The 12,320-nt window shown below is 45.7% G+C and overlaps 1 protein-coding gene across 1 annotated transcript in view; it reads right to left on the minus strand.

Moving 5' to 3' along the window:
* The window catches only part of oca2 (oculocutaneous albinism II), a 69,677-nt gene that overhangs the window by 20,070 nt on the left and 37,287 nt on the right, over positions 1–12,320 (minus strand). Inside the window, exons 18-21 of the mRNA XM_080769443.1 lie at positions 11,925–12,033; positions 5,187–5,314; positions 4,479–4,538; positions 2,916–3,020 (exon numbers count right to left, since the gene is read on the minus strand). Of these exons, the coding sequence (XP_080625569.1) occupies positions 2,916–3,020; positions 4,479–4,538; positions 5,187–5,314; positions 11,925–12,033 (402 nt within the window). The remainder of the gene's footprint in view (positions 1–2,915; positions 3,021–4,478; positions 4,539–5,186; positions 5,315–11,924; positions 12,034–12,320) is intronic.

Below are 12,320 nucleotides of genomic sequence, written 5' to 3' on the forward strand. Positions count from 1 at the left end.
CCGCTGGGAAGTGCGCTGGCCCCAAGTGGGGGCCTGTGGCAGGCGAGCTCGGGTGGCGGCCGAGGGGCCTCTGCTCCTGTTGGGAGGTCCCTCTGGGGGAGGCATGCGCTGTCGCCTCAGGCTTGACAGCTGCTCCTTGTCCGCCCTGGCCCGGATTGTGCGGTCCAGCGCTTCCCTCGCAGCTGGGCCGAATATCGCTCCCGGCACCACTGGAAGACCGCGCAGGGTTGCCCTGGTCTTCTCAGTCAGGTTGGCCTGAGAGAGCCAGACTTGGCGCCGCGCCTGAACGAGAGTGGACATCATCCGTCCCAGCTCTCTTGACATGAGGCCGAATGCCTCCAGTGATGCGTCGCAGAGGGTGTTGGCGTCTGCGGGCTCTGCGCTCGCGTTGTTCGCCTGCAGAGATGCAGAGAGGGCGAGCATGAGGTGTGACAGGGAGTTGGAGATCCTCCCGGCACGGGCTCCTGCATCATAAGCCCTTATGAGGAGGTCATCGGTGGTCCTGCACTGGGGTCGGGGGCACCTGGTGTCCTGCCGTAGCGCCTCGTCGGGGTCGACAACTAAGGAAGCGATGCAGGGCTCCACAGCCGGCATGCGCTGCAGGCCGACTCCTTCCGGGTTGTCCATGGCCGCGAGCATACGCCCATCGGCAGAGAGACGAGAGCAAGCCTTCGAGTCTCTCCAGCAAGTGTGTAGCTCCTTCAGGAAGTCCTCTGAGTGAGGAACGGTAAAGCTAGAGGGGGCTGGCTTGTTCTTGAAGAAACGGCTTGACGGGGCTGACTCCGCCTGCTGCGGTCCAGCCAGGCCCTGATGATCAAGAGCCATGTACAGGGCGGCCCTCATGGAGCCGCCAGCCGTCTCAGTCAGACCGGTCTGGGCTGATGAGTACGAGCCCTGCTCAGAGGCCTCGGAAGCCGCCTCTGCCCCATCCGCCTCACTTTCGTCATAGTCGTGGAAGTGGGTGGCTGAGGCCGCCAGGGACAGTGTGTCCGGGTCCTGACCCTCAGGGATCAGGTGCGGCATCGGCGGAGTAGGTGGTTCTACGTCCTCCGGCTGGATCTCGGGCTGACGGGCCATGAACATGGCCCTCATTAGGGCCAGGTCGGCAGACATCTGGTCGACCTTAGATGATAGCCTATGGTCAGGCCCCGCCCTTCTCTTGGAAGCAGGGGTCGAGGTAGCAGGTGTGGTGGATCGACGCTTGGAAGCCCTGGTCTGTCGTTGGGTTAGCATGCCCAATGGGGGAAGCTCACCGTCCACCTTCTCCACCTGTGCCAACCTGGCTATCCTCACCTCCCGGGGCATGATGGTGCAGTTCATGCATGGGTTGTCGCCGAGTGCCTCCCTCAGATGTTGGGGGCCAAGACACCCAGGGCAGAGGTCATGCCCATCCTCTGGCCGCAGAGGAGCCTGACAGGAGGTGCACAGGTGGTGGCAGGGTTCGTCCATCGGTAACCCACAGATGTAGCCCAGAGCGCGGACGCTAGTGGTTGCTAGAGGTGGAGCCGTATGCTGGAGGGAGGGAGCGCAGACGCTGCCTGTGCCAGCAGAGGCTACTGTTGGCTGTGCTAAAGGCCGCTTAGCTGGAGGAAGGGGGCGCGCACGCCACCTATGCCGGCTAAGGGGTGCTTTAACAGCGATAGAACAGTATATATAATATATAATTATATATAGTATATAATAATAATACAATATATATAATATATAATTACATACAGTATATAATAATAATATAATATATATAATATATAATTATTATTATATTAATATATACTATTAATATTATATTATTAATTAGTATATAATAATAATAACAATACAACGTATAGTTACATATATCTAATTTGACAAACAACAACCTATAAAGAGGCAGTGACTCTATGCCGAAATTAAAGTACACTCTTGAAAACAGTGACGACCAAATCAGTCAAGCTAATTCACATATCCGGGGTTACTGAAGTAACGCCAAACTTAAACTATAAGCTTAATAGTATCATTAAATAAGTACACTACAGTACACAGAATGAGTGTTACTCGAGTTGCACCGTGCTGCGGCGTGCCGCGTCGCAGACACGGGCTAAACAGAAAACTAAACAATAAACAATAGCAAATTAGCAATGTCGGCTAACGTGCTGGGAGCGGGCAGCGCTACGCTTGCCGTCACTAGCACTACCGCATAGCATACAATTCAATTAAATGCATGCATGGGAATCAAACAGTGTAAGCTGGCAAAGAGACCCGAACTTATCCGTTCAGCTTTAACCAGTGCTGAACGGGACGCTATCAGGTCACCGATCGTAGCACGCAACCGTGTGTGTGGCAGGGAAGCAGCGCGCACGCAGCCTATGCGCACAGGGGTTGTTTGCTTACCTTTAGTTCGTTCCCACGGGGAAAAGAAGATATAAGATGATAAGATGATAAGAGTCGCAGTTCCTGGAGGGCGAACGCGCGTCGCTACTCCGACCAATAATGGTCACGGGACTACCAGCAACTCAATAGTTCTGTAACAATGCAGTTCAATTCTGCTGTAGAACTCTGTACTGTGTACAACTTGCGCAGCGAGAAGAAATTAGGGACTGAGCCCCAGGTGACTGCCGGAAGTTATAGACTACTCCGGGGGTCATCACGGGGTCAAAATTGACATTGTTGGTATAAATACTCGACTGCGCATGCGCGAAGGGACGTATTCAGTGCTTAAAGCACCGCCTCTGGCGGTCAGCAGGGACGAAATAGAACTTTTGAAAGCTAGTAAAAAATTAAACGTTTTTAACAAGCAACAAGCTCACAACGCATCATAACGCATCACAGCATGTCACTGTGCGTTGTGAGCTCGTAGGTCAGCTTCAGCTATGATCTGTGACACGACACGCAAGCCAGCATAAAAGGTTAGTGTTTGCGGTCCATTTGTCTCTTACCATGGTTGTAGTGAAGGGGATGTTATCAATGAGAGAAGAGGCCAGAGCAGACACCCACATCACCAGGATAATAGCTATGGCCAGGCGCTGGTCTTCTGGCACCGCCTGAGAGAGGTCAGATTAAAGAAGGGTGACATGTCACTGAACCTTTCATCTCTACACTCAGATAGCAGGCGAGTAGTATAGAGGCTACAGCTGTACAGCATGTAAACGGGCTCCTGCAGCCCACTCGTCTGGGCACCGCTTTAAATTATCAAATGGACCAATTAGGTTCATGGTTTCGGCTGCAAACTCACACACACACACACACACACACACACACACACACACACGCACACACACATGCATACACACAGGTTTTGTTTTGTTTTGTGTATTATTTTTAATTGTGGGTGCTACAGCTGAGGTTATAGTGCCTATACTGTTACTGTCTTTCAAGCCTAGCTAGGTGTTGACTGTCCAGCTGCCGGTTGTTACAAAATAAACAAAATTTAAGAGAAAGGGGTAAGCTACAATCATATTATTATAGTTATACCATTTTTAAACCACAACAGCACCAATACGATATATTGCTGTGGTATATGTTTATACAGCCTCATTCTGTCAATCGTTGCTGTGGGTGGCCCTTTCCCTTGGCTCTGCAAGCCATTCCCATTCCAAGCCATTCGCATATAAGGGCTCCATTTTCGTTTAAACTTTCTAAATACACTGTTTTGGGATTTAGCAGTGGGGAAGGGGTCTGCTCGCCGCACAATGCCTGGCACAAATAACTTCTTTGACTATACAATTATATAAACACAATGGACACAAGGAAGTGGCAGGCACTCACCTATGCTAATTTATAGGAAAATTACAAAGAAATTTAGGGATAAGGGGTGACGAAAATGGAGCCCTTACATTCTTTTCCTTCAGTATTATGTTCAGCACGCTTGCCCGGGTTCAAAGAGCCATAACCTCACAGGCGAGGATAAAGGTTGATATAAACCCCAATCCCCCCACCCTCACCTTCCTCTCTCATTTCACCTATAACTCTCCAGGGGAGGGAGGCAATGGCCTTATCTAGTATGTCTGTTATTATTCACAGCGGGCAGGTTGGCAGAGCCACCTGTCATGTGGAATTATCTGAGGTAAAAAGGTCCACAGTCTAAATGTGAGTTGATGTACCTATCACACAGGCAATTTTGCCACTAAGAGACGGCTGCACAAACCAACGCAGATATATAGTTCGTCCCACGATGGCGTCCGGCCTGCACCAAAAATAGTCGATCTAAAAGCTCACAATGCAATGGAATGCTTATCGATCGGCTACTTTCGGCATGGGATACCGACACGTAGGTGTGTAAATACTGTGATGCAGACACCACAATTACGTTGGCGGCGCCCACCTGGGCCGTTGTTATAGTAATAAATACATACAGGGATGCAATGACAGTTGAGTTGACCGAAGTTTGGCAGAACCCGTGGCTGCTGCTGCTTGAAGGCCTTGGCAGAATAATAGACCTGTTTGCAAGTGAGTTGTGTTGGATCTGTGAGATGACCTTTAGACTGAAAAAAAAAACTCACTTTTATCAGTAGCGCTGTCTGGACTCCGATGTAGTCAATAAGCTGCAGCTGGGCTAAAGCCTGTACAAAACAAAGAGAGTATAACTGACTGTGCAACATATTCTTGAAGAGAGACCGTTAAAGATGGATTATATAATATAAGGATTAAAGCAGGTTTGGGTTAGGGAACAAAGAAATGCGCTCCTTCCGGGACATGCTGGCAATAAGCCATTTCCTGCGTTCAGTGCATTGATGAAAACAGTGCTTGGGCTAGCACTATACGTCCCTCCAAGGGTTAAGGGTTGTATTTGTGTGACTGGAAGCCTCGCGAAACAAAACAAAGAGTCTGAAGAGGCAAAACAAGCAAACAAAAAAAGCTACCCATGCAGTTATTGTGCTGACATCAGATTTTTCCTTTTATCCTTTCACTCGGAGGCTCACGGGTGAGGAGATAAACGATAATTAATTCACATATTCTAAGCTTGCCGACTGTAATTCATACAGTAGCACTGTACAGTACTGTCAATATATGAGCATAGTTACTGTTGTTCTGTCTCTGGGGATTGTGCTTGCCAGAGGCAGGAACTTGTGAGTTCAGGCTCATATTTTTTGTGGGGCAATTACAGTAAGAGCTCCGGCAAGTCAGCAGATGCTTTGAAAAAGATCTGTCCACTTATAGGATCCATGTCACATGGTAACTGGTTGTCCCCAGAAGTGTGTTAAACTTACCTCCATCAAAACGAAGAGGGCAGCAAAGAACAGCAACGTGGCCCACTCCACCCGGTGTAAAATGATCTCAAAGTCCTGGATGTCAGCCAGGACCAGAAGCCACAGAGCCCCCAGGATAGCGATCCAACCTGAAGACAGAACAAGACAATTACAAGAACAGTTCTAGAACCAGACAACAACTGTAGCTTTAGAGGAAACATCACCTGCAAATAATTCATGTTAAACCAGATTTTGGTTTGCATTTGAAACTGTTGGACAGACAGACAGACAGACAGACAGATCAACCAGCTAAGGAAAGACATCTAGAGTCTATTTAAATTATGGACTCCATTTAGATCTATATTCTATAGTTGGTTGGTGTAGTTTGATAACATCAAACTGGCTGCTCGACAAACTTGCTGATAGTGTGCATTAACTAAATATATGCAAGTTAAAGTGCTTCATGTAAGAGCAATGTTGGGCTAACTAAGGTCACATTCCCAATCCCACCTAATACTTCGGTAGACTCGATGCGAATGGGCGGAGAAATTGGGATTCTTGTATATTTAATTTCCTGCGGTTTGCCTTCACACTGTCATCCGCAGCAATTGGAAACACAGCAGGGGGGACCTTTATCAATGTGTTCCATTCATAAACTAGCCTACACAGTGAAATCTATGCTGATAAAATTATACTCATAACGTGCATGTGTCGTGCCGTCTGGGACCCTCTCTCTCTCACTATACGCACACAGCCACACACTGTTCTTTTGGGCATGGATCCAGGCACAGCGCTGAGTGCACTGATATAACAGACAGCAGCGCAAAATGTTTACAAGTTTATCGAGTCCCAACTGAGACTCCCCAGTCCCCACACAGTGACAGCACAGACAGACAGAATATTCTGTATACTGTAGTGTTTTTATGTGTTTTCTTAAGCAATTGATTAATGTACTCGTCCTCATTTCGATCAGGGCTTCAGTTTCCTCATTCGTCCACGTCTATCCACGGTAACGGGACATCTTTGCGCTGCGTAAAATATGCCTTCTCCGTCTCCAACTGTGTTCAGTTCCTCACCCGCCACATTGTTTGCTTAATTTCCTTTATTTACTGTGGATTGCATTCACACCTGTACCGAATCGTAATCAAGTGCAATTGGAAGCGAAGTGAGTTTCACTTTCGCTTCATCAGGTAGGTACAGTAGGTAGTGGTACATCTCCTGGTTGTGCATAATGTTCAACTTCATGGCCCTCACACGTACATCGCACGATTCGCACCGCCGACAAACCCTGATACCGCCGACTGATATGCCCAAATATGGAGATCTGTCAGTCCTTGTCCCTTTTATGCCCAAATATAATGGAGATCTCTGTATCCGTCACTCCTTGTCCCTTTTATGCCTATATGGAATTCAGTGATGTCATCAGTATTGTAATGGAGTTCCATCTGTCCCTTAAATCTCATTCCATTTCCAATTATCCTGTAAAAAGATGCTGTGGCCTTTTACTACACGTTGCGAACAGCACAGATGCTGCACAGATGCTGCACATCTGTTTCCTGCTGCTAAACTTTTACAGACTAACACACACAAGTTACATTGTGACTAACAACTAAGCTCGATCATATATTTCAAATTGGCATCTAATCACAATGTGACGCGTTTTAACAGCAACCACACTATAATCTGACAAAATGTACCTTTTGCTCAAATACAGTATGCCTACCTCTCTCTATGTTCTTGGACTCCCAAGAGCGCTCACTGACTGACTGTCCTCATTATGTTCTCTAAGGAACTGTACCCTTTTATTAACTAACCCTATTTACTGAGTGAGTTTACTTATATGTGACAGGTGCCAGCTGAAAGTGCCTCAACTCGCCAGAATGAAATGGTCTAAATGGTCAAAATAAAACCGTTTTTTTTTTTATGTGATTTTCTTTTTTTTTCATATTAAGACAGTTTGGATGTTGAAGAAGGTTTTTATTCCAACAGATTGTTCATTTGGGCAAATTAAACGTATACATTTATATGTCAAAGTAGGCTTGTTTTTTAACAATGTTTTGGGGCCGGAGAAGCGCAGTTCTGAGATTTGCATGTTGTTTTCGATTGGTCCTGAGATCTCTTTGTTCTGAGGTTTCACGCTCTGGTCACCGCCCATTAGCGTGCTTGTGTGTTTATAAACACAGAATTATTCTACATGGCTATAGTATGGAGGAGCTTTTGGGTTATACTTTACAGGAAAATAAACAAAACCACGTAGCTACACGCTCAAATACGCTTCCCAGCCTGGAGAATAGACTTCCACCATCACACAACAACAGGCTAAAAGCTAGCTAGCCTAGTTAGCTAGCTGTCTGTGTGTCGTGTGTTAACAGAGGGACATTGTCTTAACTGCTGAGATGTTGTCATAAGCATCTAAACACATGTTTTCACTCCTAAAGTGTATAAAACTAATAATACATGTGAAACGTTGCCCGTTAGTGCTATATTGCTTCATCCATGGAAGAGTGTTGCTGCTTATTCTTGTTCTTTTCCTCCAGCCGCAAAGAGCCAAAATAACTCGTCTTTTCTTTAAATCATAACTCGCTCATTTTTTGCTCATTTAAAAAAATTCAAAATACTATATAAACTACGAAATTCGGGCTTTCATTTTGTATATAGATCGTTTGTGTAGGCCGTCTCTACGAAACGGTATCAAGTGAAAAGGAAATGTCGTTTCGTGTAAAAGATCGTCAAATATATGGCCGTTAGTACTGTTAATTCAACATCCGGTGAGGGGAGGATACGGATTGTGTATGGAAATCAGCGCATACAGTGGGTGGGCTTTAGACCGGATGTAAGCCACATCCACTAAATGTACACTAAATAGAAATAAAATGGTATGTAGCCTACTGCAGCTATTTACAACCAGGTAGTGTATAAGTGAAATTGAACACTTAAATTAGTATTTAATACTTGAATACTTATACTTAGTATTTAATACTTAGTACTTTCAAAAGGGTTTATTGGGGCACCTTACAAATTGCATTGTTTGTTTAAACATGTCAGTGTTTCACTGTTGACAGCTAAAACGTTCTAAGGTGGTCATTGTGGGTGGAGTTAAGTACCTATTGTCCCTCCCATTGTCACACCCACTTCTATCCAGCTCTAAGGTGTTAAAAATGTTGTGAATATTGAAAGGGACTTTTCTCAGCTTTGGGTGAAAGGCCCCAATCATTTTAAAATGGTTATATCTAGCTTACATTCTGTACTTTAATAATCTGTAATAATATGTAATCTGTAAAAATCGAGTTGAGGCACTTTTTGCTGGCACCTGTCACATATGTTGTCTTCAATGGAATTATTACACCTTTGAATATATTCATTGCACACAGGCACAGCAACTGTGCTGTCTTTATGTTTGCCTGGTGAATAAACGGGAGGAGTAGGACAGATCAAAATGGCAAGCAAGTGGGAGGAATTGGCATAAAGACTAAATTGAGAGGGGGATAAAATGAGTAAATATGATTGTCTGCTCTAAATCTACGAAAAGAGAAATGTGGACCTGACCAACCTGTAGGCGACCTCAGTCTCTGGGGTGGAGGGCAGAAACGTTATCCCTCCACACTTGGACACGCATCTCTCAGTATACGTTCTCAATACACTAGAGCCTATATATTGACTCATAGGAGAACATGGGGCCAACTGAGGAGACCATGCCATCAGGAGGTCATTCCATTGAGTCAGCAACTCCTACTTGAACCAGCTGGACCTATATTGAATCAGCCGGGCCACGCAGTTCAGGACACTAGGGCATAGTGAGTGCCCTGGGCTGGCTTCCCCCCAGGATGAGCTACTCAGCTCGCCTCGTTGGTAACCCGTCCTGACCCCCAGATAAGCATTGTTATAGGGAGGAACCTGGCTTCCCTATTTTGTGCATGTCATTATATACAGTATAGGTGAAAACTGAAGGAAATAATAAATACATAAAAACAAAAGAAACAACCTAGAAGATCCACAAGGTCACAATGCGTCACAACATGTTGTTGTGAGCTACAACTTATTACCAGTAAGACGCCCTGAGAAGCGACCTCGCGTGCACGCTTCCACCTGGGTGACGGCAGACTGCTGCGTGAGCGCTGGCGCTTTGGCATGGGGGGTCAGATGAACATATGGAATGAATTCTGTACTGGCCATATATGGAATGGCGTGTCTTGAGTGTACAGGGTTTGATGAGTTCAGATCAACATGGTGGGGAGGATCAACATATGGAATGTCAGAACAGGTCAGCTCCATATATGGAGATCTAAGGGTTTGAGGTTTGAGGTCAGATGCAGAGTTGCTGGCCAGCTCCATATATGCAGATCTAGGTGATGATCCAGTCTTCTCCATGTATGGTTATCCAGGGTTAGATGAGGTCAGTGTCTTGATCTTCATATATGGAGATGGACATATACTGTATAGTGGCATGACGTGTCACGAGGTGCGATGTCACGAGGCGTGACCATATTATGGAGGCGTGATGTCACGAGGCGTGATGTCACGAGGGATGATGTCACAAGGCGTGACCATATATGGAGGCGTGACTAACTGATGCAGGTTTTTCATAGTAAATGCGACCTACTGTCGCAATAATTATCAGCTTAAAGTATATCTTCAATATTTGGTAGTATTGTGCATATAGAGTGGTAGAGTAAACCCTCTCAGAAAAAAATATAATCATCTCTGCAAAGTTGCACAATTAATTCAGATAGGTGACAAAAAAAATACAGGCAAACTTTTGATGTCCTCACTGCATCTGTAATCGACATACAGCATATCCCCAGAGGCAGGCCCCTAAACGTGGAGCTAAACGGGCAGCAGACAGTAAAGCTAAAGATCTCTCCAATTAAAAAGGAGCTTCTAGGGGAGTCTGAGCTCATTTATCATACACAGATACCACAACATTGTTGCCAGATAGGAAATATGCCGTGAACCATAGCTCCATCTCGATTGTTTATCTAAAGTCTGTGTGTTGATTTTAAGGTGCTTCAAGCGTGGAGCGTAGTATCAGAGCACGTGGTAAAGCCCAAAGATAAAAAGCTGGTTGGCAAGCAACTCGTCGTCTGTGGGCATTCGTACGGATAAAGATTGTGGAGTAAGTTAACAGAAGGGAAGTCAGGGCGCTGGCGATCTGACAATGACTGCTTGTCCTGTCCTCCGCTAAAACTCAACATTCAAAACTAATCACACTGAAACACAATGTATGTATTATTCCTGTGATCTTGGACAACAAAGGCGACATTGTGAATATTGCCATTGCACCTCAATGTTTTGAGAAACAAACCAGCTCAGTGGGTTTACGGTTAGTGTCCGCCGTGAGATTGGGAGGTCAGGGTTTGAGCCCCGGACGGTTCATACCAAAGACCCAATGCCTCCCTGCTTGGCAGGCACTCAGCATCAAGGGTTGGATTGGTGGTGAGTCCCTGCGACAAACTACTAGCATGTCATGTCCCAGGGGATGTACTTGTACATCAAGCTGCCTCACGCTACAGGCTCCTGCCCTATTGGCCTCATGGCTCAGCAAGGTTTAATTACTGTATTACTAAATGTGCTGCTGGCCCAACCTGACTGCGACCGGCATGCATTAATGAAAGCCGTGTTTAGGACAGACACACTACTGTTCATTTCCATTTAGGAAATGTCATAGCGTGATAGCGAGGCACAGGCGAGCTGTGCTTAATTCATCGAGCATGTCTGCGACGGCGAGAGACGAGAGGCCTGTTTGGACGAAGACAGCCATCTTCATCTGAGGCTTGATACTGTATGGCAGTGGTTCTCAACCTACAGCGCTACCCCCCAAAATAGAATGATAATTGAACTGGGGAGTGCCATTAAAAACAAACAAAAACAACCTCTTGTTATTTCGCTAATGTTTGACCAGTTAGGCTATAATTTGTTGATTACTTTTGATTAGCAGTAATGGTATTTTTTCATTATTTTTTTTCCTCTCTTTTTTAGGTTGTCAGTCTAATTGTCAGTCTACTCACTGTCATCTGGGGACCCCCCCAAAAGCATGTAGGGACCCCCGTAGGGGACCCGACCTACAAATTGAGAACCACTACGGAGTGTAAGGTTTAACGGGATGCTGTTAAGGTCAGCCGGTGTCACTCCACGCTGCGACGCGTTGTGGGCTTGTAGATCAGCTGTTTTCGGTGCAAACCTTAAAGGGCCAGCAACACATATATAATGGCAGGAAGCTCTCCATCCCTCAAGGATGTGCTTATGAACACCAGCTGGCACACACATGTTTTCTGTCTCACTTTCTCTGAAGGGATATCTGAATGTCAAAATATCCAAGAATGGATGTTATTGTTGCAGTAATTGCAGTTTGCATCTTTTTTTCATTGTATTTCCAGCCACAGTATCAGACTACCAGACTCTAACAGTACTACAACAGTACACTCAACTCAACAGTTCACGGAACCTTTTCCTGGTAAATGATTTAATTTGACTGCATGCATGCCTGTTTTGGGGGGCTTAGAGTAGCCTACAGTTTTGTAATTGTCACAGCACATACTGTAAATACATTTGATGCGAGCACAGCACCACATCCATGTAATTTGCTGGTTGCGTTTGGCCTGTCCAGCCCTATTATTAGAGCTCATTTCAAAGGCAAGGAAGAGGAAAAGATGCCTTATAATTACACGACAGAACCTATAACTATCCAGCGTGGCCTGTGAAAACAATGCAATGATTATTAATTAGAGATCTATATATAGAGATATGGATGAGCTTCCTTACCAAGATCCAGGTGGATGCTGGGAAGGAAGGAGTTGAGGAAGAACATGAAGATGACAACAGCCAGGACGGAAACACACTTGACCAAGAGGATGGTGTCAGTAATTCTGTGCTGTGGACGAGAGAAACATGCTTTTCTGAATGGGAAGAACATACAGTGAACATAAGAATTATCCTGTGGCTGCGGGCCCGTAGCTGGGCGCAGCCACACTTCACCCACCCCTATTGCATATGCATCTATGCCCCGAGGCAGAATGGTATATTAGTATCGCAACGCGAGGCTAGCGGGCCCGGGCCCCCTACTGTGAAATGGCCTTTTTTTTAAGAAAGAAAGAAAATAGCCGTCGGTCTGTAATTTTCACTATTTCTGAAAACATTTGAAAAACCCTTTTTACTAAA

This window comes from Protomyctophum bolini (assembly GCF_963924005.1).
Source record: "Protomyctophum bolini genome assembly, chromosome: 8".
Taxonomy (NCBI): domain Eukaryota; kingdom Metazoa; phylum Chordata; class Actinopteri; order Myctophiformes; family Myctophidae; genus Protomyctophum; species Protomyctophum bolini.